At 36.7% G+C, this 27,403-nt stretch overlaps 1 protein-coding gene across 1 annotated transcript in view; it reads left to right on the top strand.

The window, feature by feature from the left end:
* LOC140146092 (putative N-acetylated-alpha-linked acidic dipeptidase) overlaps window positions 1–27,403 on the top strand; it is a 60,758-nt gene that overhangs the window by 20,845 nt on the left and 12,510 nt on the right. The window contains 10 exon segments of the mRNA XM_072167848.1: window positions 14,218–14,352; window positions 16,768–16,918; window positions 20,853–20,987; window positions 21,629–21,812; window positions 22,480–22,570; window positions 23,481–23,662; window positions 23,951–24,070; window positions 25,433–25,471; window positions 25,474–25,514; window positions 26,109–26,240. Of these exon segments, the coding sequence (XP_072023949.1) occupies window positions 14,218–14,352; window positions 16,768–16,918; window positions 20,853–20,987; window positions 21,629–21,812; window positions 22,480–22,570; window positions 23,481–23,662; window positions 23,951–24,070; window positions 25,433–25,471; window positions 25,474–25,514; window positions 26,109–26,240 (1,210 nt within the window).

Below are 27,403 nucleotides of genomic sequence, written 5' to 3'. Positions count from 1 at the left end.
AATGTTCCAGAACTCACTTGTCGCAAGAACACTCTTTGTAATTTTGACCACTTTGTCACACTTTGGTGCCATTATTTCTGATTATACCCATAATCTATGTACACTTGTTTCATGCTGTAAATGGGGATACACACAAGGATCCTTACCAGTCAATTGGGGAAATACCGCGAAATGGGGATATTCCTGTTGACCTTAACTTTGATGTTGATTTGGTTTTGTCAGGATAAGGCCTACTATGTTGACCTAGGCTACCTTAGCCTGGTCCTAGGCCTGCTGATTTGTAATTGTAGTACGTCATCCCCAGTTTGGTACTAACATTTCTTTGTGTACCAGTATAGGCCAATATCTATCATCTCATATAACACGGGACATCGTTACTGGATAGGGAAAATTATTATTGTTAAAACAACATCTTTATAAATTCTTATGCTCATACAGCACACAAGGGAAAATGGGTGACAAACTTAACACTTTATTCACATCGATCAAGACCTTGCACAATCCCTAAACTGGCATTTACCAATGTCCTGTTCCATTTTGCATGGTGTGTGAACTGTTGATTAAACCAGAGAAGATGAGAAAATACAGAAACTATAATTATGCCACTCCAATTCCAAATTGATACCTTGTACTGGAGTCTGTAGAGAAGAATCTTTTATGAGAACAGCTGCTGAAAATTGGGCCCATACTTAGGTTTCAATTGTGACATTCTGTTATCAAAAGGAGATCGAATGGGGATATCCTTATTTTTGCGGTATTATTTTTCCCCAATTGACTGGTAAGAATCCTTGTGTGTATCCCCAATTGCAGCATGAAATAAGTGTCTGTGAGAGCGACACTGTGCCACACCTTTGTGCCCAATTTATATACTTCCCCAGTTGACTGGTAAGAAACCTTTTGTGTATCCCCAATTTCAGCATGAAATAAGTGTCTGATTGCCACATCCCCATGTAACAAAAAGAAATGAAGATATCCCTATTTCACGGTACTTCCCCAATTGAATCCTTGTATCTATCCTGAATGAAATAAGTGTCTGTGATTTTGACATTCTGCCACACCTTCATGTTATAAAAAAGAGGAATGGGGGTATATCCTTATTTTGCGGCATTTCCCCAATTGACTGGTAAGAATCCTTGTGTGTATCCCCAATTGCAGCATTTAGGAACTATAAGCATACACTTAAAGGGGCATTTCGTGATCCACAGCCTCATCCCCCACTTTTCTCAAAAAAGTTGAGATTTTTATATCACTGGAAACCTCTGGCTACATAATGTTTATGTACAAAATATTTCTTGCAGATTAATTCGCTTTGCAAAGATATCGTGAAATTTGAATATCGAACTGGTGCACCAGAACGAAAATACAACGCATTGTCTATGGAACAGTGTAATACACATAATCATGCATAACTCGCAAACGCAAAATCGGAATCAACTGAAATTTTGGGAATAGGCTTTTTTCATGGATATGTGCTGAAAAATGTCATAAAAAGAGGATGCTAGGATCACGAAACACTCCTTTAACACTTTATTAAATGATACGTGAAGAAACCCAGGTATTCGTAGGTAACATGATAGATTTAACAATATCTCTATTGAGTTTAGAGGTTCAAATTTTGCTATTATGTTAATGAATGAATAAAATGGTAATTATTGAATGAATCCGTATATGGGTAATACTATTGTCCAAGGGTACCGCTTAGGCCAAAAAAAAAAGTGTTTGTTTGTCCTCGTCCGACCGACCGTGTACCCTGGTCCCGACCGTTTTTGTTGTTGTTTTTTTTTGATTTTTTTTTTTTTTTTTTCGGTTTTGTAGTGTCACTGGACCTAGACCTAAATGCTAGGATCATTCATGGTTGACCTAAAAAAAAAAAAAAAATTCAAGATATTTTGTATTTTTTAATATGAAAATTGATAATTTGTATTCATGTCATAGTCTAAATGATTTCAAAATGCATTGAATTTGAATGCATTTTGAAATCAGTAAGAGAGTAGGACATGAATACAAAGTATCAATTTTCATATTAAAAATATAAAACATCTTGAATTTAAAAAAAAAATTTTTTTTAGGTCAACCATGAATGATCCTAGCGTTTAGGTCTAGGTCCAGGGACACTACAAATGCAATTTCGGTACCCGTTACCCGTCCGAAAAAATGCGCCGGTACCCGGGTACAAAATTACCCGAAAATGCCACGCTTATGCAGAACCATCTCAAGAGTTAAACCAGTGAAGTGCTGTGTGTTTTGACTTATTTACCAGTCTTCAAATTGTCAGTTTCAAGTGCAATATCTGTAAAAAAAAAATTTAAAAATCCGACCTACCGACCCAACTATTTCATAAGCCTCTATGGACAAACAAACAATTTTTTTTTTGGCCTTAAGGCAGTCTGCAGACTCCACATGTTACATATAATATTTTATGTATAATACTTTTCGTGACGTCAAAAAAGTATTACACGTCGAATGAGAAGTATGTACCTGGAAAATATATATTTTGTTATATTGGGTGTTGCTTAATTAATTCATAAGGAGTTGCTCAATTTCTAAGAGTGGTAAATTTAGTGAGTGTTCTTACACGCAATGATGAACACCTTTTGATGTCTTCTTGCATAATATTTTAACTGTACAGTAGGCTTATACTTCAATTACTAATTTTAAAACAAACAAACCAAAAAAAACGGATAATTTACTACATTAATTTTATAGACATCCCACATAATAATACGGTAATAAAAATTGCTTTGATTTTATTCATGTTATCAATGATCATGAATAGTTTGGTACGGTATTTAGAGGCCTACGCTGGAATTTTAAAAAAGCCGGATGACACAACACTTCACAACGCCACTCTACTTACGGGTAAAACAATAAATTAATAAAAGTTGCAGAAACTTGACTTTTAGCTTGGAGATCATACTGCAAGAAAATCCAAAAAGTCGCCGTAACGTGAACATCGTTGAGAAGCCTAAGGGCATGTTGTGAGTCCTTGACATAATAATAGGCCTAGTGTATTTTCCAGCAAAAGGAATTTAATTATTGGAATTTGAGGGGTCCAATTTTTTGGATTCGAGGGTCAGTTTCACACGGTTTCATAATGGACATGTCGGAATTAGTAAGAATATGTGCTTAAAAATAGGCATATTCTTGAAAATCTGAAATTTTGTTTATAAATATGGGTGCATTATAAACATTAATGAAGAAAATGCAAGCAAATGTGTGTATCTTATAACTGTTTTATAAGTTAATGATATTAGATTAAAGCCAAGAATTTTCTGCTTTACAAATGCTAAATTCCGCTTTTCTCCGCTTTGTAATTTTAGCACATTGCTGACATAATAAAATTTCACAAGAATCTTGTGACGATCATTGCGATTTGCAAAGTTGGGATGGGTAATTGGGTATCATGGCTGCAATGGGGCGTTGTACGGTAAATCTATGACGGATTTTACTTTATTTTGATGAATTTTGAAGACCCATTTCATTTAGTATTTTATTTATTTCTTTTCAATTGTATTGTTTTTTTTTTTTTTTTTTATTTTTTTTTATTTAAAAAAAAAACATTTTCTGAAATGCGTTTTCCGCTTTATCTCCTAATTCCGCGATTTTATGGAATTTCCTGTAACGCTGAAAATTCTTGGCTTTATATTAGATGTCATGGTGTAGGGAAAGCCAATGAAAAACACTACAGAGTACACAATGGTACAGGAATTCAGTTTCCTGGCACGGTGGATTAGATCTGGTGAATTCATTACTATAGTAGGCCTACTGGTAAAGTGCAGAATAAACATCCAAAAGCACCTCTTGGATTTTTTAGCAGCATCAGTAGAAATTTATCTTTGATAGATTTGCGGATGACCAAGCTTGAATCTAGCAAACAATTAAGAGTCGGGATTATAACGCGCTATTTAATGTGATTCAACTCGGCGTGGAACCCATTTTTATTTGACTTGTAATATACTTTTTGACGTCACGAAAAGTATTATACATAAAATATTATAATGTAACATATGGAGTCACCAATTTTTGGTGAAAGCATTTCTGCACGCTGTATCTTCTGCCATCAACATAATGAAATTAATAATAATTTGCATTTAGGCTTTGTTTGGGTTTTGTTGAGTTGAAATTACTGTAAGAATATTGTCCATTTTCTGATTGGTCTCTTGAAATAAAACTGAACAAAATTAACTTTCTGTTCAACAGAATAATACTGCATCTGCCATGCTATGGCTGGACCTACTCAAATGACCCGCCAAATGTACTGTGCGCGGGCAGCGAACCTCGTGTTGCATTATGTCCCGTAAACATAGTAAACAGCTTGCTCAGGAATTTGGAATGCGGGCTAAATACACACATTGTGAACTTGACATTCACAGGGGTACGAGTAGAGGGTACAAAGATTATGTCATGAGAAAAGGACATTAATATTTGTTAACAGCAACTTAGATTATTTGCACAAATCTACATGTAACCTTTTTTGGGACACCCGGTATAATCATAAAATCATGAACCAATAAATGCCCAAATACTACAGATATCATTTAGATTCATCACTTCTCTGCAGAACTTTAAAACATTCCTTAAGACTCATCTTATTCAAATTGTCGTTCAAGATGTAGATTAATTATTGTACTTAATTTATGGTATAGTAACCTTGTTTTTAATTTATGGCATTGTACAGCTGGCTTGTACCTTGCAAATAATTTGTGTATTTAGCTTTCATGTATTTTGCTTTGTAAAGCACTTGGTGAACTTGCTTTTGTTGTGAGGTGCTCAAAAATATATTTTATTATTATTATTATTATTCAGATAAGGTATAATTTGATGCTTTAATGAAGAGCTGAAAGTGTATTTGCATCATTTTATTTAGAAATACATATTCGTGGTCAAAACATTTAAACAATTCCGTAGCAAGCTCCCTATTTGAAAAAAGGGTTAAAAATATCCCCTTAAAAGCATTTATGTTTCTCAAAATGTATGCATGAAAAAATATATCACCTACATGCTTCCAATCACACATTCTTTTCAGAACCACCACAGAGGATAAACCCACTTATGGAGTCCACCCCGGTGTTGTCACCCACTATGAAGGCACTTGTATAATAGGGCCTACTCCTCAGTTTATACCAAACAAATACAAACTATATACCTATTGTACCCAACTAGATTTTCATTATTATGATATGTAGGCCTACTAATAGGTCTACTCTTTTCTAATAAAGAAAAGATATCCATTTGAATGAAATGAAAACCACTCATGCTTAATTTTCATAGTAGAACATCACTATATGTTAGCATAGGCCTACACAATGCCATAATAGACATTGCATTTTCCATTTTTAGAGAAAAACTCCGTCACTTAAAATGGACCAAATTGCCAATGTCAAAAAGTTAGGCATTTTAGACCCAAGTTATATAGCTATGCAGATTTATGTTTCTACTGTGAACAAATATACCTAAATTAAGCTGAGCAAAATGTAGCTGATGAGATCAATTAAGATCAATTAAGTCTTGATCACCATTAATCGAAACACGTTCTACGATAACTTTATATAGTTCCTCAAAAATAGAGAAACTTTAGTGTCTTTTTCCCTATGGAATAAATGGCCTTTTAGTTGGAATTTCTTCACAACCACCCATATTACAATCTCTATATGCATGTTTTGCATGCAAAAACATAGCTTCTTTTTACCTAAAACTTAGCAATTAATTTGCATGAAGGTAAAATATATAGCTATACCAATCTTTTCTCTAAAAATATAGGTCTACTGCAACTGATATCTGAACATTAGATTGCGTAATCATCCCCTTCACCAATAATTAAGAGCGGGGGTTGGGAATTGGAAGGAAGACATTTTTGACCAGCTGAGAGGGGAAGGGTGCAAACCTTTTTTTGTGGGACCTGAGAGCACATCATACATATTGAATTGCATTTTGAATACAAGGAATGTTCTTCTGATATCAAATAATTTAGATTTTTTGAAATTTGCGATATAATGATTGAAAATTGATATTTTTGAAATTTAACAGTCATCAAAGTAAATTGAATAAATCTAATGATAATTTTGTACTTAAAGTGTAAGTAGCTGGGATGAAAAGTCGTTCATCATATGAAAATTTTTACATTTTGAATTAAAGATATAGATTTCTTTTCAAAACACCAAAAAATTTAAGTCTTTTTGGAAAAAAAATGTATATCTTCAATATGAAAGGTCAGAATTTTTAAATGATCATTGGCTTTTCATCCCAGCTACATACACTTTACATATCATTAGATTTATAAAGTTTACTCCGTGGACTGTTAATATCAAAAATGAAAAAAATAGTAATCTTACTATAATTTGCCTAATGTTGCGTGTATGTATGTGTGTAAAAGGCTCCGTCAGTTTTGATCCCTAGCGACTCTTCCGATCTCTCTGGTGTGGTTCTAGCTCGGTAGTAAGCTACCTTCGGTCGAAATCGGAGGTCGAAGGTCAAAGGTCAAATTTTAAACTTGGTCCGATTGGGCTGCAATTCATACGGGAGATCAAGGAAAATACGGGAGTGTCTAAGCTACCTTCGGTCGAAATCGGAGGTCGAAGGTCAAAGGTCAAATTTTAAACTTGGTCCGATTGGGCTGTAATTCATACGGAGATCAAGGAAAATACGGGAGTGACCTAAGCTACCTTCGGTCGAAATCGGAGGTCGAAGGTCAAAGGTCAAATTTTAAACTTGGTCCGATTGGGCTGTAATTCATACGGGAGATCAAGGAAAATATGGGGAGTGTCCTAAGCTACCTTCGGTCGAAATCGGAGGTCGAAGGTCAAAGGTCAAATTTTAAACTTGGTCCGATTGGGCTGTAATTCATATGGGAGATCAAGGAAAATATGGGGAGTGTCCTACACTACCTTCGGTCGAAATCAGAGGTCGAAGGTCAAAGGTCATTTTTTAAACTTGGTCCGATTGGGCTGTAATTTATACGAGAGATCAAGGAAAATATGGGGAGTGTCCTAAGCTACTTTCGGTCGAATGCGGGGATCACATTTGGTTGCGATCGGTAAAGGATTGGGCTCAAAATCCGCGAAAATGTGCATTTTCAAAAGTCAGTGACCATGGTATAAACAATTGCACTTGCTGCCTGTGTTCTATAAATAGCTCTGACGCATTCTGATTCATGTACTTGAACTTGGTAAAATCTATATTAAGCCAATGTCTTCCACTGTGGGTTTTGAAGGGTAAAAGGCTCCGTAGCATAATACGGCCATACGGGTATACCTCTAGTATTTTATAATTTGCCATAAAATTTGTATCATATCGCAAATTTCAAAGAATACTTATTCGGTATGTCTGATGTGCTCTCAGGTCCCACAAAAAATACTGTGCAAACGTTGTTATCCGATTCCTTAATGGGGCCCCTTTTTAAATAAAATGCTTAAAAAGCAATATGCTTAAAATATGCAAATTTTCCTGTTTGTTGCACTCACAATATAGACCATTTAAGGGATGGGGTATGAACGTTTGGACAGTATTTATTGTGGGACATTAGAGCACACCAGACATATCGAATTGCATTCTGAATACTGAAGAATGTCCTTCTGATATCATTTTTGAAATTAGCAGTGTAATACACATTTTATGGTAAATGATTAAAATTGATATTTTTGATATTTAACAGTACTCAAGTAAACTTTATAAATCTGATGATAATTATGTACTTAAAGTGTATGTAGGTAGGATGAAAAGCCGACGATCAGTTAGGTCTTTTGGGGAAAAATCCATATCTTCAATATGAAAGGTCAAAATTTTCAATTGATTGTCAGCTTTTCCTCCCAGCTACATACACTTTAAGAATATATCATTAGATTTATAAAATTTACTTCGAGGACTGTTATATATCAAAATGTGAAAAATATCAAATTTTAATAATTTGTCATAAAATTTGTATTATATCGTGAATTTCAAAAATGAAAATTATTTGATATCATTATTATTATGGATATGTCTGATCATCCTGATGTGCTCTCATGTCCCACAAAAAAATACTGTCAAAACGCTCATTCCAGATCCCTTAAGGTTTGCACATTTAGATCCCAAAAAATTTAGCATGGGAGGGGGAGGGGCAAGATTTTTTGGCAGGCCGAGAGGGGTTGGGAAGTGATTTTTGGCAGGCCCAGAGGGGGCAAATGATTAAAAATTGATATTTTTGATATTTAACAGTCCTCGAAGTAAACTTTATAAATCTAATGATATGTACTTAAAGTGTATGTAGCTGGGATAAAAAGTGTATGTAGCTATTGAAAATATGTATTTTTCCCAAAAACACCACAAAAAAATAAAAATTTGGTGTTTTTGGGAAAAAATCCATATCTTCAATACGAAAGGTCAAACATTTCATTTGATTGTCAGCTTTTCATCCCAGCTACATACACTTTAAGTACACATCATTAGATTTATATTTAAAATGAACTTGGTGGTTGATTAAAACATTGTTGTTTACAACATTGTTTCATGAAGGCAAGCCAAGCAGGCTAGGCCGACCTACACTCATCAGATCAGAACATCAGAACATAATGCAATGAGTGTAGGATGGCCTGGTTGAGCAATTTACTATGTGGATGATTTACCTGGATTGCTTGGATTTATCATTAGATTTAGAAAGTTTACTTCGAGGACTGTTAAATATCAAAAATATCAATTTTTAATCATTTGCCCCCTCTGGGCCTGCCAAAAATCACTTCCCAACCCCTCTCGGCCTGCCAAAAAATCTTGCCAATTATATCACAAATTTAAAAAAAAAATCAAAATTATTTGATATCATCAGGACATTCCTCGTATTCAGAATTCAATTCGATATGTCTGATGCATGATGTGCTCTCATGTCCCATACAAAATACTGTCCAAATGACAAACGTTCATACCAGAGCCCTTACCCCAGTTTCAGACCAATTTTAATCTCATGTTTTGGTTATTTTTTGCAATACAATTGCACATTTTTGTTTGAGTACTTTACTTTGTGATGAGAATTTCCAATGCAAGAGGCATTTTTCTGATGGGAATTCCCAAACAATAGGTATTTACATAAATGGAATTCCCGAGCAATAGGCATTATAGCCATTCAATCTAGGCATTTTTGTGATGGGAATTCCCATGCAATATTGAGAGGAAAAGGAGTTGGAAATGGGGGGGGGGTGTGGATAATCTGAAATAGCAAAATGTAAATTAGAAAGAGAAATACATGAGTCGTGAGTTTCTGCCCATAGTTATTATACAAATATTGACTGCTATGAGGGGCATGGTTAAAATTATAGGCCCAGGTGATCTCAAAACCATGACTATGCCCCGAGGCGTAGCCGAGGGCATAGTCATGGTTTTGAGATCACCATGGGCCTATAATTTTAACCATGCCCTAATAAAAAGCAGTCAATATTTGTTTTATATACCAAATCTTAAGATTCTTGTCATCTGTTTGGTTAAAAGCATCGATTTTGGAAAGAGAAATTAATAGTTTCAATGCGAACGGCACTCAGGTTACAATCTGCGATTTCTGCGTAATTAACGCGTGAAAACATTAACGCGTGCGTAATATCATTTTACGCTGGGAAAAACGCGCAGTTTGATCGTGACGCACGTGACCGGTCCATAGTTCATTTCCATGGACCGGTCCATAGTTCATTTTGCGGGCATAGTTAATTCAATGACTGCACTTTCAACCAATCAGATGACAGGAATCTATATATGAGGTATATAAACTCAAATATTAAGTATACAGGGTGATCAACATATTATACAGGGTGATTATGTTTGACTCATTAGTACGAAATTCATCAAAATTAAACAGGTTTAATGTAGTAAGTGTAGTCATGGAATACAAACTTCATTTTCTTCTATGTAATTAAATGGCCCTTTGTACATTCTGTTAAGTACATATATTATTTGTCATCTCTATGCAAAATGGTACTATACAGGGTGACTTTAAATATGGTATATTATTAGGCGGATATTGAGCACATATTGTCTTCATGGTCTTGAACCCGAAGTACAAATTTATTGTTTTCATGTATCATCTATTCCAACATAAAGAACACAACCTGTTGGAATAACCACATTTGAATCATGCTTAGCTTGTTTGTATACATCCTTTCCTTCAATTCCCTACACTTGTACAGGGTGTCCCAAAAAAAGAGGCCCTACATTGCGCCTCTTTTTCTCCTATTTCTGAAAAGTTGATCAAATATATTTTGGTATGTAAAGAAACCTACAATCGTTAGCTTTAATAAACCAAAACAATTATTTCAATCGGCTCATAACTTTTGAAGATATGTCCTTTTAAAGAAATGTATCCGTTTTTCACTCTGTCCACGGAGGAGGTTTGGCTACTTCAAAGATTGAAAAGTGCATATACCATGCATGAATATAAAACATTCCTCGATGATAACTTTATAAAATAACAACTTTATTTAAGGGAATGGGCTTTACCGGTGGGCTTATGGGTTATGGATTTTGTTAAGTGTCATTAATTTGGGCGAAATTGATGTGGAATGGGACTTCTTTTGCTATACTTGCAATTACTTATGTTTTTCTCCTTTCTTGCTTTCTTTTTATTGACAACATAAGTCATTTCTCTTTTTGGAATAAAAGGTACCCCTGAAAAGGGCTGTTTAGTTTGTCTTTGGTTCTTTTGAAGTGAGTTTACTGTGCTGCTCTGCCCTCTACCTGGTTGCCTCCGTGATTAATACAGGTTTCAGCCCTAGTTCTCATTGCATTAATTGCGCTATGCATCATCCTTAAGGCCTTGTGCTTGGGATACTTGCGAATGCAGCAGTAATCCGGGGTTGCGAAGATGTTTGAAGCTAGCTGGTGATCCTCGCTTATAGTGAATGCTTTCCCAAGACTAATGCTATTATCTATCCATGTCATTAACCGTGTGTTTCATTTAAATCTTTGATGTAGCCAAACCTCATCCGTGGACAGAGTGAAAAACTGGTACATTTCTTAAAGAGGGCATATCTTCAAAAATTGTGAGCCGATTGAAAGAATTGTTTTGGTTTAATTAAAGCTAACGATTTAGGGTTTGTTTACATACCAAAATATATTTGATCAACGTTTCAGAAATAGGAGAAAAAGAGGGCGCAATGTGGGGCCTCTTTTTTGGGGGGGACACCCTGTAGTTCAAATGCAACACTAATGCAATACTAGTCCAAATGTGCTGGAAATGGTTTTATTTTTAGAGCAGACCTCGAGCAATAAATTGATACCAAATACTTTGAACACAGTCAAGTACTTTAAGAATAAACTTGAATGAAACTTGACAAAAAATGGCTCCCCCATTTTAGCGCACCCAGTTCATGGCATACGACCAATTGCAACATTCTGCCACACCCCCATGTAATCAAAAGAGAATTGGAGATATCCCTACTTCCCCAATTGACTCCTGTGGGAATCCTGCCATGTTGAAGGGAAATGTGGCCAATATTGCACAAGAATAATTTTTCCAGATCTGAAAGAACCCCAGGACTGGGAGAATTAAAACATACAATGTACTTTCAGGGTTCCTTATTATTTCATTTCATTTTAGTTCTCAATACTTTTCCTAAAGTAGCTAAAATTGGCTTTAAACATTTATATACACACCCTTCCAGAACTTGAGAGGGGTTGTTCACATTTTATATGAACGCACTCCGTTTTCCCTCTTTCATGTTAAAAACTCATTTGGGTGTGTATTGGTGTGTGTCCACAGTTCCAATGTCCCCAGTTTATATGTTAAATACCCATACACACTTCCAGAACTTTACATTTAAAATGGGGATATTCTATATCCCCATATTTCATGTTAAAAATCTCATTGAGTGTGTATTGGTGTGTGTCCACAGTTCCAATGTAAAAAATCACTAGGACAAGGAATTTGAAATTTGTAATTCCCACTACAGATTGTTTATAAGTAGGGTATACCTACACATAAGCAATAAAACATGCAAGCATAATGTCATGCAATAGGTTGTCCCCAATTTCCTACATCTCTACCCATGTCCCCATTTTCAGGGTTATGTGGGTAGGGGTGCGTGTGTGTGTTCGGAAAAAGCTTGTGAACGCGTTATCTTGAGAACCGTAAGTGCTATGATGATGAAACTTTATAGGGGGTAGCATGACCAGAGGGTGTCGACCTGATTAGATTTTGAGCGCAAAAATATGGTAATTAAGTACCTAATTTGCATAATTTATGCGTAATAAGCAAAATACCTTGTGAACAGATTATCTGGAGATCCGTATGGGGTACAGTGACGTAACTTGGTGGGGAGTAAGCGTGGCCAGATGTTCTCGACCTGATTAGATTTTCAGCGCAAAATATGCTAATTAAGTACCTAATTTGCATAATTTATGCGTATTTGATGCGTATCAAGCAAAAAAAAACCTTGTGAACAGCTTATCTGGAGATCCGTATGGGGTACAGTGACGTAACTTGGTGGGGAGTAGCGTGGCCAGATGTTCTCGACCTGATTAGATTTTCAGCGCAAAATATGCTAATTAAGTACTTAATTTGCATAATTTATGCGTATTTGATGCGTATCAAGCAAAAAACCCTTGTGAACAGCTTATCTGGAGATCCGTATGGGGTACAGTGACGTAACTTGGTGAGGAGTAAGCGGGGCCAGAGGTTCTCGACCTGATTAGATTTTGAGCGTAAAATATGGTAATTAAGTACCTAATTTGCATAATATATGCGTAATAAGCAAAATACCTTGTGAACAGATTATCTGGAGATCCGTATGGGGTACAGTGACGTAAGTTGGTGGGGAGTTGCGTGGCCAGAGGTACTCGACCTGATTAGATTTTCATGAGGTCAAAGGTCACATACAAGGTCAAAGGTCAACTGAGGTCACCAAATCTTTTAATAATTAAATTTCAACTGTGCATCACATATCCCAATAACAGCTTGATCGGTCATGTAATTAAGGAAATATGACGACTTTAAGATAGTCGCTTTCTTTGTAAAGTATAGCAAAGTAGCACTTTCAATGAGTGATAACTCGTAAAGGAAGCATCTTTCTGTTTTGATTTATTTGATGAAATAGTTCTTTGGTATTGCCAAATTTGATTTTTCAGCGCAACATACTTTTTTTTCCAATTTCGTGAGGTCAAAGGTCACATACAAGGTCAAAGGTCAACTGAGGTCACCAAATCTTTTAACAATTAATTTTCAACTGTGCATCACATATCCCAATAACAGCTTGATCGGTCATGTAATTAAGGAAATATGACGACTTTAAGATAGTCGCTTTCCATGTAAAGTATAGCAAAGTAGCACTTTCAATGAGTGATAACTCGTAAAGGAAGCATCTTTCTGTTTTGATTTATTACTTTGATGAAATAGTTCTTTGGTTTTGCCAAATTTTTGGAAGGTCATTACGGGGTCATCCGAGGTCACTCAGGGGTCATCTGAGGTCAAGTTATTAAAAACTCGTATGGGCATGAAACTTGGTGGGTACAGTCATCATTTAAAGCCAAATTTTTGGAAGGTCATTTTGGGGTCACCAGGGTCATCTGAGGTCAAATTAGTAAAACTGTCGTATGGACATGAAACTTGGTGGGTACAGTCAACATTTAAAGCCAAATTTTTGGAAGGTCATTTTGGGGTCACCAGGGTCATCTGAGGTCAAATTAGTAAAACTGTCGTATGGACATGAAACTTGGTGGGTACAGTCAACATTTAAAGCCAAATATTTGGAAGGTCATTTCGGGGTCACCAGGGGTCATCTGAGGACAAATTAGTAAAAACTTCATTATGGGCATGAAACTTGATGGGTACAGTCAACATTTAAAGCCAAATTTTTGGAAGGTCATTTCGAGGCCACCAGGGGTCATCTGAGGTCAAATTAGTAAAAACTGTCGTATGGGCATGAAACTTAGCACGAGAGGTACAGTCAACATTTAGAGCCAAAATTTTAGGTCATTTCAGGGCCACCAGGGGTCATCTGAGGTCATATTAGTAAAAACTGTTGCATGGGCATGAAACTTGGTGGGTACAGTTACCATCGGCCAGATAATCGTGCCCAGCCGATAACCGCCAAATTCATTTACCTCTCTACCAACAGTTATCGCAAAAGCAGGCGGTCACAAAAGCAGGCGAGACTCGTGGTTCGAGAACCGCCTTGTGATTTTGCACAATTTAGTGGTGATACGTTGTTGTAACAATACTTGCTATTTAAAAACAAATTCTCATGTCTCATTTTCCTTTTATACCAGAAAATTTACAACAGGGGCACATTATGCAGGATCACCAGGAAACAAGGAGCATGCTGGATACATTTCTGACCAGTGGAAAAGCTTTGGCTTTGAAGTCCATGAGAAGGCATACACAGTAACATTATCAAGACCAAAGTAAGTCTCTCAGGCTGGCCAGAATCTGCAAATTATCAATTCTCAAAAACAACGTTGCGTGAATCAAACTTGATTATTGGAAAAACAAAACAAATATTGAAAGTTGAGAGCATTTCAGTGAGAATGACAAACAACTATTGCAAGAGTCAAGTTTATTTCTCGCAGTGTACGCCAAAATTCTACCTGCTCAATATATGATGAGTCCTTACTGTCACATACGATCATAACTACATTCAATAGGTGTATTACATGTGTTCATAAAATGACATTTTTAAGTCTCATGTAGGATTTTGTGATCAATATAAAATTTGTTAAAATAATCTATAAGAGATTGTAAGTGCTGAGATCAATTATTTCCCCTTACCTCCCAGTCTCATCATTAATCAAGTCATTTATTTGCACTATCTATAATAATATTTATTTGAATTATTTGCAAAATAACAGTACATTTACACACTTTACATTTCTTACACACAAAAGCAAATAAATCAGGATGAGTGAATGGGCTGAAAGTCCAAACACAGAAGTGCCCACTCATCCTGCACATGAATAAATACATAGTTAATTAGTAAAAAATATAGACACAGATATTAATACATTTCACAACACTGTGTTTCACGCCAAAGCGATCATCAGGTGAATAAATTAAAATTGAAAAACACGATGATCAAACTTGGAACAGAACACAATCATGCATGCAAGAAAGACTCTCCTGTTCGACGATTTTGGCAGAGCGTGGATCAAAAAAGGTAACGATAACGCGCTTTGGCGTAGCAATGGGTGCTTACGATGGCGCTGAAATCTGCGAATTAGTAGGTTTGTTCATACTTTATGACCTTGAAACAAACCTTGGAGCGGAAAGCGTGGGACTATACCGCGATGATGGGTTAGCTGTTCTAAGAAAATGTTCCGGAAGTGACGCAGACAGAATGCGAAAGAAAATCACAGAAATTTTCAAATCATACGGCTTGCGAATATCAGTTGAAACGAACCTTAAATCAGTTAATTTTCTAGATGTTAATCTGAATCTTATCAACGGAAGCTACAAGCCGTACAGTAAGCGAACAATCCACCTGTATATATCAACACCAGCTCTAACCATCCACCAACAATTATTAGAAATATACCTGCAGCAATCAGTAAGAGAATTTCTACTTTGTCCTCAAGCAAAGAGATTTTCGACCAAGCAGCCAAACGCATACAGCGGCGTTAAGTTCATGTGGCTATTCTGAAAAATCCAGTACAGTGAAAAGGAGAATATCAATTGACGAAACAAGATAATAGCAAAAAGAAGAATAAAAGCAGAAAAAGAAAGGTTATATGGTTTAATCCGCCATTTAGTAAGAACGTTAAAACAAACGTAGGAGGTACTTTTATACGCCTAATTAATAAGCATTTTCAAGAGGGAGCAAGCTGTTTAAAATATTCAACAAGAACAGCGTGAAAGTAAGTTATAGTTGCATGAGAAATATAGGCGCGATTATGAAATCCCACAACGCACAAATCAGGCGTAAGCGCCGATAAGCCACCCGAAAAAGAGTGTAATTGTAGAAAAAGGACAGCTGTCCTCTCAGTGGAAAGTGCTTATCTCAAGCTATAGTTTACAAAGCCACAGTAAACTCAGACAATGAATCAACGCAATATATTGGATTAGCAGGCGGTACATTTAAGGAAAGGTACAACAACCACACTAAGTCTTTTCGCTAGAAAAATACAAAAGGAGACAGAACTATCGAAATATGTTTGGGGACTTAAACACAAAGATGAAAAGTTCAACATCATGGAATTTGTAACCTTTGTTTAGAAGAAAAAATGGCAATCTTAAACTCAAAAATGAGTAATCCAAGGATCTCGCTCAACAAAAGAAGTGAGCTGATAAGCAAATGTCGTCATAGCCGTGTTAAGAAAAAGTAATGTTTTATATGGTATGTTTAGGCCTATTCATTTTCTCCATAACCTATGTCACCACCTACCGTTAGCGTCATACTCGCCCAGGTGTGTTTTTCGACACGCGTGCACGCGCTGCTAGAATTCGGAGTTTTGGAAAGGCCTTTGATCATCGTGTTTTCAATTTTAATTTATTCACCTGATGATCGCTTTGGCGTGAAACACAGTGTTGTGAAATGTATTAATATCTGTGTCTATATTTTTTAAAATAGCTCTACCATTTATTGGTATCGAGCACTGTATAGCTGTCTGTGATACTGTTACTTCTTAATAGTTAATTAGTAAATAGAAATAGCGATAACCTACATTTATTAATACATATATTTATAGAACCAACCAGATCCAATTCCTGATGACTTTTCAATCCTTGATTCTTTCAGCTGAGAATTGGCCAATACATAATGACCAATCTGATAATACTTGTAGTAAATAATATATATATTTTTTTTTTTTTGGTTTTTTTTTCAGAAATAATAATGCTCCCAATAGAATACAAGTGGTTGATACAACAACTCAAACTATCGTAAACAATTACAATTTTCCAATTAATGAAGCGACTGTTGAAGTAGGGATGCTGCCAGCTTTTAACCCATACACGGCTAATAATGATTCATTAGTGGTAAGTAGATATATGTGCAACAACTTGTGACAGTAGTTTGTAAAAAGCATTGCAGGTACTGGATTCTGCCTCTGTGGCCAGTGGTGTATAGTCTTACACTTTCTGTTATTACTGATCAATGTAGATTTACAAATGGGTTATGTGGTGTGTCATGCAGTGGTCACTGAGGTTTGTGGGTTTATGCCTATGCATAGCATAATCCTGAGCGCAATATAAATCACTACACTTTTTATTGGTATGTATTGGTATGCTGTGTACCCAATTTATAATTAATCTCATACAAAGTTAAATTAAACCAATTCAGCAACATCGTTAGTGCTGTTTTGGAGAAAATGGTAATTTCATAATCAAAATAAGTGGTGGTTTTTTTTCAATGTCAAAAGTTGAATTGGTCATTTTGTAGATCCAAGCATAGAAATCTCATAATTCTAATGTTTATTCAATTCCTACAACTGAAACTAAAATTTCTAAATGTGTTGAAATACGTTTTATGAGATGCATTTAATCCCTTTAGCACTTGTTCAGTGCCTATATGGGACCATGGCAACCCCTCTCTGACATTACTAAATCCACTTGGCGCTGCGCGCCTTGTTGCACGCTTTGTGCGCACCCCCCTCTTGAGGAACTAGAGCTAGTTCTAAATCCCTTTACAAAAATGTTTTGATATTTGAGAAAAATGCAAAAGTCAGTCATGCATGATATGTGGGTGATATACCCTACAGGATGGTACCAGGACCACCGAGCTGTGGATGGGGTGAAATGTCCAAATTGTCTGCTGACAGGCCCGAAATATGGTGTGCCGACTAGAATGGTTAATTTTTGACCCCAATTATTTTTCACCATCGGGGTCAAGAATCTAAAAAGTGGGAGGAGAGTGGACCAACAGCTAAACTTGCAATTTTAATGCTAAAATGGCCAAAATTAGAACAATTGAATACCTGAGTGGAAGAAGGGCCCAACTCCATCAACACTTTTTTTGAGATACTAACAAAAAACACACTATTTGGAAAAGTTTTAAGAGACAGACTGTTTTTATCTTGAGGGGACCTTGAGTACTGGTACATGAACATACATTATAGCATACATTTGAAATGATATATATGTTGCAATGGCAATGGTACAGGCCTTTTAATATATGATAAACTCTCAAATCTTTGAACAAGTTCATTTGGAATGTTGGATTGAACTGTAAACATGGTTCGTTTTGAACAATTCCAGTGCAAAATGATGTTGATCTACTCACATTTTCAGTGACGTTTCACCACTACACTAGTGGTTTCTTCAGACTGCAACTCATCACATCTTGACTGCTTCCTTTTATAGTCAACAGTAGCCGTTGAGGGCGTGATGAGTTGGTCACAGATGTTGTTGAGTGAATAGGCCCCCTCGTCCTTGTTTAGAGTGTCTTTTCCTTTTCGGCATATCCAGATAGCCTCTTTTAGCCATCTGGTGGTCTTGTCAGCTTCCCTGTCGATAACTTTTGAGTCCTCCCAATTGATGGAATGATTAGTAGAAGCTACGTGGTCGGTGATAGCTGACTTGTGAATGTCTGTGATAGATGATTTTCAGCTAGCTCGAGTATATGGTTTGCTTTCAAGTTTCTCCACCTCTTTTTGGTGTTCTTTCAAGCGGACTCCGAAGGGACAGCCGGTTTCTCCAATATATGAACTAGCACAGTCTCCGCAGGGGATTTCGTAAATCGCCTCCGCTTTTTGTTGAGGGAGGAGTTTGTCCTTGGGATGAACGAGCATGCTACGTATTGTACGGTGTGGTTTCATAGCAGTTGCGAAGCCATGTTTTTTAAAAACTCGCGAGACTCGCTCAGTAAGGCCCTCTATATAAGGAACTACAACCATGCCTTTTGACTTTTCACCGTCATCTTTTTGCTTGGGAGGAAAACTGCAAGTATTGCACAGTGTGCGTTTTCTTTCTATCAGTCAGGTGGATGTGACTTCATAAGAGCAATGTCGGGGATTATAGATCACAATTTTTCAATCGATGTAGAGAGATGAAGTCCGACCAACAGCCATTATAACGAATGGTTCATGTTCAACTAATTCCAGCGGACGGTCTGTGGCTAGTAAGGAATCGTCTTTGACCATGCGCTGATCTGGCTGGTCAGGAAGATATTTAATATCCAGAATTTATAATATGCCTACCAGTTCCATCGTATAACCGATTTGCTAGAGAATATTTACCATGTTTAATAAATTCGTATTTATCGTATAAAAAAATGTGGCCAAATGTATATTTGTGTACATAGTGTGTGGATCCACTCTTCTACGGACTTGGCTACTAAGCATGTCGGGAAGGATATGGCGGAATGCTGACCTGGGTCAATATGTTCTGGGCAGATGAGGTCCGACCAATTGCCTACGACCTTGTGTGCGGTGCGATCATGTGTGACAGGCAATTCCCGATAATAATAGAAGTTCCCTGTAAGAGTATCAAGGAAGGGAATAGAGCCCTCTTGCTCTTGCTCGTCGGTGAATTTTACACTGTTGGTGGGATCAATGGTGTTTAAATGATCTGTAAGATTGTCTACTTGTCCTTTGCGTACTATTTCCAAAACATCGTCAACATATCTCTTCCAGAGACGGGGGCAACAGCTTGCCAGAGCTGTGGAAATAGCTTTCTGCTCAAGCCACTCCATAAAGATGTTGCAAGCGAGGGGGCTGAGGGGACTACCCATGGCCATGCCGAAACGTTGGCGATAGATTTGACCTGAGTAACTGAAATATGCGACCGTAGCAAGGCAAAATTTGGGAAGTTCTATTATGTCGTCGATGGAGAGGAGAGTTCTGTTTTTAAGATCTTTATCCTCATTTAGTCTTTCTCTGAGCACATGAAGAGTGAGATCAATAGGCGTACTCATGAAAAGCGCCACCACATCGTGCGAGTTAAGGATCTCATCTTCCTCAAGGGTTACATCTTTTAGATCTTCAGCTAGACTTTTTGAGTTCAGAACATGGTGCTCAGATTGGCCAACGATAGGACTCAAAATATCAGCAAGGGACTTGGCCACGTCGTAACCGATTGAGCCTGTAAAGTCTACTATAGGTCGAAGCGGAGTACCGTCTTTATGAATTTTGGGGCTACCATAAAAATCGAGGTACATTTTTGACCAACTCATCACGCCCTCAACGGCTACTGTTGACTATAAAAGGAAGCAGTCAAGATGTGATGAGAGGCAGTCTGAAGAAACCACTAGTGTAGTGGTGAAACGTCACTGAAAATGTGAGTAGATCAACATCATTTTGCACTGGAATTGTTCAAAACGAACCATGTTTACAATATGATAAACTCATTTTGGTAAAATGGAGTTGGGCCCTTCTTCCACTCAGGTATTCAATTGTGGTCATTACAAATTTTCAGCAATTTTGTAGCGGTATAATCTTGTCTTGCAACCACCACCTGAACAGGATATACTGTAGGTTTATGGAACCCAGGGGTGTAATTCTTCAGGATTTTTCCCCCCAAAATTTACTGATTTTCAGCCCGTTTTGAGGCATTTTAGCCCAATTTCACACTGTTTTTTTCAGGATTTTCTACCACTTTCAGGATATTTCACAAGCTTTGAATCCTACCCCAGGATACCATACTGATAATGTCACTTCTGGTTCTGCATTAACATCATGAGCTTTTCAAGTTTATGGAATTGACAGAATTTCTACTGACTGGATTCTGCATCTACTACAATAATTATTACCCAGCAAAGACAGACCCAAACATACATACCCAATTACCCATGAAGCATTTTATGTTGTTGTTGTTCCCATTTACTAAAAGTGGCTATTAAATCATACTTTTAGTACCGTAATTTAGTTTTGGCTTCCTATTATCCACTGCATTATCCACTGCATAGTGTAGTGTTCTACAGTAATCCACAAATATGTTATATTTTTAGTGTATAAAAATTATCTTACTATTACAGGGTGATCCCTTCTTTGTTAATTTTGGAAGACTAGAAGACTTTGATTTCATCCGAAGGACAATGATTTCTGAAAAAATGAATGTCAAGGATAGAATTTGCATTGCACGGCTTGGTGTGATGCCCCTGTCAAGATTGGTAAGTGAAAGTGAAATAAGTGTTTACTCTGGAGGCTGTATGTTGCCAATTGAAGATGTGATTTGCTAAAATTTTCATTAAAAAATTGTACATTTTTGCCCAATTTTACGCTGGTTTCATACTGTTATGCCACTTGCTGCTCTGACGACAACGTCATACACCAGGCTAACCAAATTAGATTAAAAGGATTATGACTTGAACTTGAAATATAGAAATAATGTTTGGGTGATGACCCTCCAGTTATAGTACAAACATGTAAGTTCACATTCACCTTAACTGCATACTTTGTTAAAGCCTTAATACACGATTTTGATCAAATGTTAATTTGGTTATTCTTTGCCAAATATTATAAAACATTAGAAGTAACAACTACCGGGAAAGTTTTCTGGTCATTTTAAGCCCAACTAATGAGGTAAAATGACAGAAAACTTACTATCTTAGCCACTTAACTGTGATGTTCTATAGGGCATTTAAATTCATAATTAGGGCTTACATTCAGACTTGTTCTGTTGTCTTGAAAACATAATGAATTTGGCCGAATATAATCAGGTGTAAACATTACAAATATGCCAAAAATTGGGGTTGAAAAAAAATGAAGAAACTCATTTTATAAGATTGTACATTTTGGCTTTAAATTTCAGGTATCTAATTGTAAGAATGAAGGTGCTATTGGTGTTGTAGCCTTCCCCGATCCAGCCATATATGGGCAAGGTGGCGATAACCCAAATGAAGATACATGGTGGCTTCCATTTGATGGTGTCATTCGTGACTCGGCACGTAATACGTATGGGGATCCAGGATCACCTTTCTTTCCTTCATTAGATGGTATGTTGTAATGTCCAATTTTATTCTTTCACTCATAAATTATGTTTCTCTGGATATGAGAAGAAAGTATTGCATTTGTCATTGTCATTTTAGATTGACAGCATTAACACTTTCTTACCAGATATTCTGAAATTAAAAATGACAGTAATGTAATGAAGCAAACAAAAGGGAGTGTAACCTGAACCTTGTTCCAAGTTTTATTAGTAGTCATTTTGAACACTAGATTTTATTGAAACTGACCAAATTAAACTATGAGTTTGTTTTGGCTGGATGTTGAAATCAGTTGATTGACATCAAGCTCATTTTGAATAATTGCATTAGAAATGGATTAAAGATCCCTCCTTGTAATTCTATAATGCAAGTTTCATACTAAGCCGTGGTAATGAGCATAGCCGTGTTCTTTCTTGATGGGAAAAAAGTCACTATTATGCCTATCCTCAAATCACAACCAGTTGACTTTAGTGCAACTTTCTAGCAACAATCACTTGCCACGATTGAAATGTCGGTCCAGTACAAAAATTCAGATTTATAAATAACTATCATACACAATTATTTGAAGCCATCATAGATTATGTACAATTATAGAAAAATGGCCACTCATATTTGAAGGAAGTTAAGTAGTAATACTTGTTTGACTTGATTGTGTATGATTTGCTGATAATTACAGATTCCAGTGCTGACTTGGAGTCACTCAGAGATGTGTTACCATCAATTCCTGTTCAAGTGATTAGCTATGATGATGCCAGAGCAATACTCAGGTACCTAGTAATAAACATCAAGTATAAAACATCTCCACATCTCCATTTATAAAGTGTCATTTCTACAAGACCATGACATACAACAAATTACAAAAGCATCAACTTGAAAATATACAAAGTAAATATCAGAAGAAATAGATGTGACTTGAGTGCTGTTTTAAAAACGGGAAGTGAACTGGGAGATCGGATGGCAGGAAGTAAATTATTCCACAATGATGGATACATGAACATTGAGAAAAACAAGATAATTAAGGTAATTTTACAGTTGCCTTATAAATTAAGGCTACTGTAAAATTATTTGACAGTTGGTCCTAATGGCACATATGGGTTCACTTGACATAAGTGGAATTTCAGGCGTAAACTAAAAGTGCCCTCCTGTAAAATTTCCACCAACAAATAAGGTCACAAACCCTTAATTATTGTTGGGATTTTCAGAGGAGGGAGCTCTCTATTTATATGTGAAAGCCCGTGTGCGCCATTAGGGTAATATTTACGGTATATTGGAGGGGATAACTTATTGCAACTAACATATTATTGAAAGGTTTAGTTTTACCTACCACTGATGAGACAAATACAAGTGTTTGTTGAAAGCTCAAGTACTCTTTTAAAAGTGGACTTTGAATAACTGTTAGCTATACCATTTTTCACCCTGATGTGACAGTGACATCAGTGCGCATTTCATTTTGCGCAGTGTCAGATCGTTTGGTCAAAGCGCTGGCGTACACAATGCATATTCGTAAAGACGCCACATAAATGCGCACGCAATACAGCTGCTTCTACACATTGAAGTCACTGCCAGATGAAAGTGAAAAATGATACAGGTTGCCTTTTTTGGGCGGTGGAAAGAGTTTAGTTCCATGATAGAAATCCCTCAATATCCTTTTATACATCATGTCACTTTTACCTTTAGGTCATTGAAATCTCCACCAGCACCACCTCATTTTCATTCCAATGTCAGCATTCACCAGTGGCACATGGGTCCAGGATTTCATAACAGTGACACATGGCACATGCATATGATTATCAACACCACTTTCACCTCAGAGAAAATAACCAACATAATTGGAGTAATGAAAGGAAGCGTGGAACCAGGTGAGAAGGGATCTCTTATATTATAGCTTATTCAATTTGTATATCATATTCCAAGATACCAGTTCTCTGAATTTGGAATTTGTGAAATTTGGTTTTAACAAAAATCAGAATTTTTCCCTGTTTTCCTCTTTTGAAAAATGCATGATGATAGGAGAAAAATGTGGTTTACAATCGCAGCATTTGTGAGGTCTTTACACCTTGGGTTCTGCCAAGGTTCTGTCCCTCAGGAGTCCCCACTGGGCACCTCAGACATGTAGCATCTAATAATTGTTGTCTTTCCTCCTTCAGATCGCTATGTTATTGTAGGCAATCATCGAGACTCTCTTGCATCTGGTGCTGTAGAACCAGGCACAGGGTCTGCATGTCTCATGGAACTGGCTAGAGCTTTAGGCCAACTTAAAACCCAAGGTATGTAATACTTTTAGGATTGGCTTCCTTTTTGTTTTTGCTTAGATGTAAATACACAGTCAACAAGTGCATTGGAGGTGTATAGTGAGCATGGTAAAATTTTTGCTGCGCCTGAACTAGGTTCAAGAAGAGATTTTTCCTTCACTGTCTTGTCTGTACATCTTTTGAAATGTTACAAACCTTGTGGACAAGATAACTGATGATCTGTAACTGGACGAAAAGGGATTGATGTGTTCTCTTGCTGATTAGATTTATAGTGCAGAACATGCATAATAAATATGTAATGTTTTTAATTTGTATCCCAGAATATGCAGTCTGTCCACTTCGAAGTACAAACCAAATCTGTGACATGGGGAGGCGGTGATTTGCGTCACAACGTGATGCGTAAAGAGCGTGGTGTGCTCGGCAAGCACAAATTGCGCAGCAGTTGCCGCGCCAAAGAAGTATTTATGCACGCATTGCACTAAAATAATTATTTTCATACCTCCCGTTCCCGAGGTCTATTTACTTTGTACTTCTATGTGGACAGACTGTATACATTATTCAACAATTCTTCCTGTGCCAACCATTGTTAATCTGTGATGAATCCACACTTTTACAGTAGCGTATATGTGAACACAAGTTAACAGAAGCGCCATACGTGTGAGTGTGAGCGCATAAAATTTGTCATGCCTGGAACTATGGAGGAAGCGACTAAACATTACTGTTTTTTTGTGTAGCTTTATTGAGCTGCTATCAACAGAGAAATGATGTTGTAATTTTGAGTGGCAATGACCAACTGACATTCCTCATGAAATAATGCGAATCAGGCGATCTTTAGCTAGTTTTCATTTTTGAAATGGATTCAATCATGTTTTACCATTGTTCATCATTGTTTAACAACTCGTGTCCAGCGTGTCTGGGTGGTTTACTTCACATGGGTAGCCCTTGTGAAGTACACCATGCAGATGACATGGACGCATCATTGTTAAACAGTGATTAACATGATTGAATCCTTAAATTTCATATTTTGGATATTTCTTTGTATCATTCCTGCTGTTGTACAAATGTTCAATGCATCAGTAGCCACTAGTCATGCCACCTGGAATTCTTTTCATGTTTCTAACTTGGACCAAGGCGAGACTTTGTGGTTCTATATAGAAAAGTGGGTTTTAAAGTGGAACCAGAGACCTTAGAAAGAATATGCAAAATGGATACAAAGAAAGTTGAAAGGAATTCTGGGAAGCGATTCAATTGGATGAAAACTAGATGGATTAACCAACTCATCCCCCATTACAAGGTGTTGAAATTGAGATGCAGCTGGAGGAGGACCCATCATAAGTTGATTTTATGAAAGTTATCACTGTTCTTATTTTGCCATAGGCTGGAAACCCAGACGCACTATTATCTTGGCAAGCTGGGATGCGGTGAAGACGGACACATTGGCTCAACAGAATGGGTGGAGGTAAGCACAGAGTGTCCTCTCGGCTATAGGCAAAATATTTCAATTATGCATTGAATAATTCTGATCAACTAGAAACTCTAATTTGATTAGGTGACTGGGTATTGACCACAGACGAAATATGGATTCAGGAAAGCTGTTCTGATGTGAAAGGAGCAACCATTATACATTGCAACAGCAGCATCAGTATTCAAACTGCTTGTGGGTATGATGGTAAATATATACCATCATTGAAATATGTGTTGTTCCATATCACGAGTCGGTTGTCAAATTTATATTTTTGCACTACAAAAATATTAGATTATTTACTTGCTTTTGACTGAGCTAATATGCTTTATTGCATTTTTTTCCTCCCTACCCCACATTTTGGCTGACTTCTTTCCTGAAATTGACTGACCTTTTTCCCCTCCCCCAACTAAAGCTTCTGTGGCATCGGCAACAAAAATCAAAGGTTGAATTGATTTTTTTATTCACCAAACCATATTTCCATCCCAGTACACCCCAGTTGTGCAATATTATCTCATGCCAAAGAATTTCAAAAAGTTGACAGCCCTGACATTGTAGGATGATACTACTGTTGCTATTTTGATATGACAGGAACATCTAGAGATTCTTCATGAGAGAGCTGTAGCTTACATAAACTTGGACGAAGCTGTTTCTGGAACACATACCTTTACTGCAGAGGGCAGCCCATTGTTAGCGAAAGTGTTGTACCAAGCAACACAAAAGGTGAGGGTACATAGGTAGCTGTAGATTAGAAGCAGTATTCTATTCATTCATGTTCACTTATCCAGCCGCTATCTGGATGAATAATCTTCAGAAAAAAGGCATGTTTGTGACAATCTTTGCACTTAAGGGTAGACGAGGTATTGTTGGTCGAAGCAACCTAAAAATCGATTTTTATTATCTAGATCAATATATTATTGAAAATTAACACCTTGATGTTTTGCAAAAGTTAGTTCTACAAATCGTATACTTTGCAAACTTGCTTAATTTATTGTTGTTAATGAGTTATGTACGCTTTACAAAAGTGTTGTTGTTGTTTCAGCCCTCTTTACAACGTACATCTATAAAAGTATATCTGTGATATTTTAATTCTTCTACACGCTCGCTATGAAGTGTCAATTGAGCAATGCAGTTTTTGCCAAAGCTCACTACCATTCGTAAGATGCTGTGAACTACCAAATCACAACAGTTTAAAATAATTAATAACCTTAATGCATCACTTGTTGTTTCATGAACACCCCCATCAAAAATGTGGAATAGGTGAACTTCATTCAGCTATTGTACACATTCAATTATTATAAAACATCAATTTCAAGTATATGGTGTTAATATTAATAAAGGAATTTTACTTCAAATGAACCAATGTCTAGTTACTACTGAATTGGGTTCCTTATGATAAATGAAAATGAGTGTACAGGTGAGTGGAACATATTACTATTGTACATATTTGCACAACCTATACTGCTATATAGAAATATTGATTGATGGTGATTGTATAGAGTGGCAGGTGCATCAGTGTTCTGATTTCTTTTGACTGGGAATACACCCTATAGTGAGTTACTATGCCTTGTCAGTCTTATTACACCTCAATTTGCAATACTCCTCTGTTGTACCACATTAATGCATTTTGGGCAAGCAGTGGAGAGAGAGAGAGCCACCTATTTTTTACCTTTCCAGATTAATTTGCCATCCTTTCGGATCAGTAAGGGTTTGTATTTTAGTGTACTATAGAGGGCAGTATTTGTTACCAAAGACAGCATGTGTTAGACCAAGCAACACAAAATGAACGAATGGCTAACCACTAATAATGCACTGGATTTGTTTGTAACTTACATCTGCATCAGGAAACCGATGTTGCAGATTTGTTGTTTGTGTGAAGGAATGTC

This window comes from Amphiura filiformis, chromosome 1 (genome assembly GCF_039555335.1).
Source record: "Amphiura filiformis chromosome 1, Afil_fr2py, whole genome shotgun sequence".
Classification (NCBI taxonomy): Eukaryota; Metazoa; Echinodermata; class Ophiuroidea; order Amphilepidida; family Amphiuridae; genus Amphiura; species Amphiura filiformis.
This window is presented reverse-complemented; position numbering and strand designations above follow the sequence as displayed.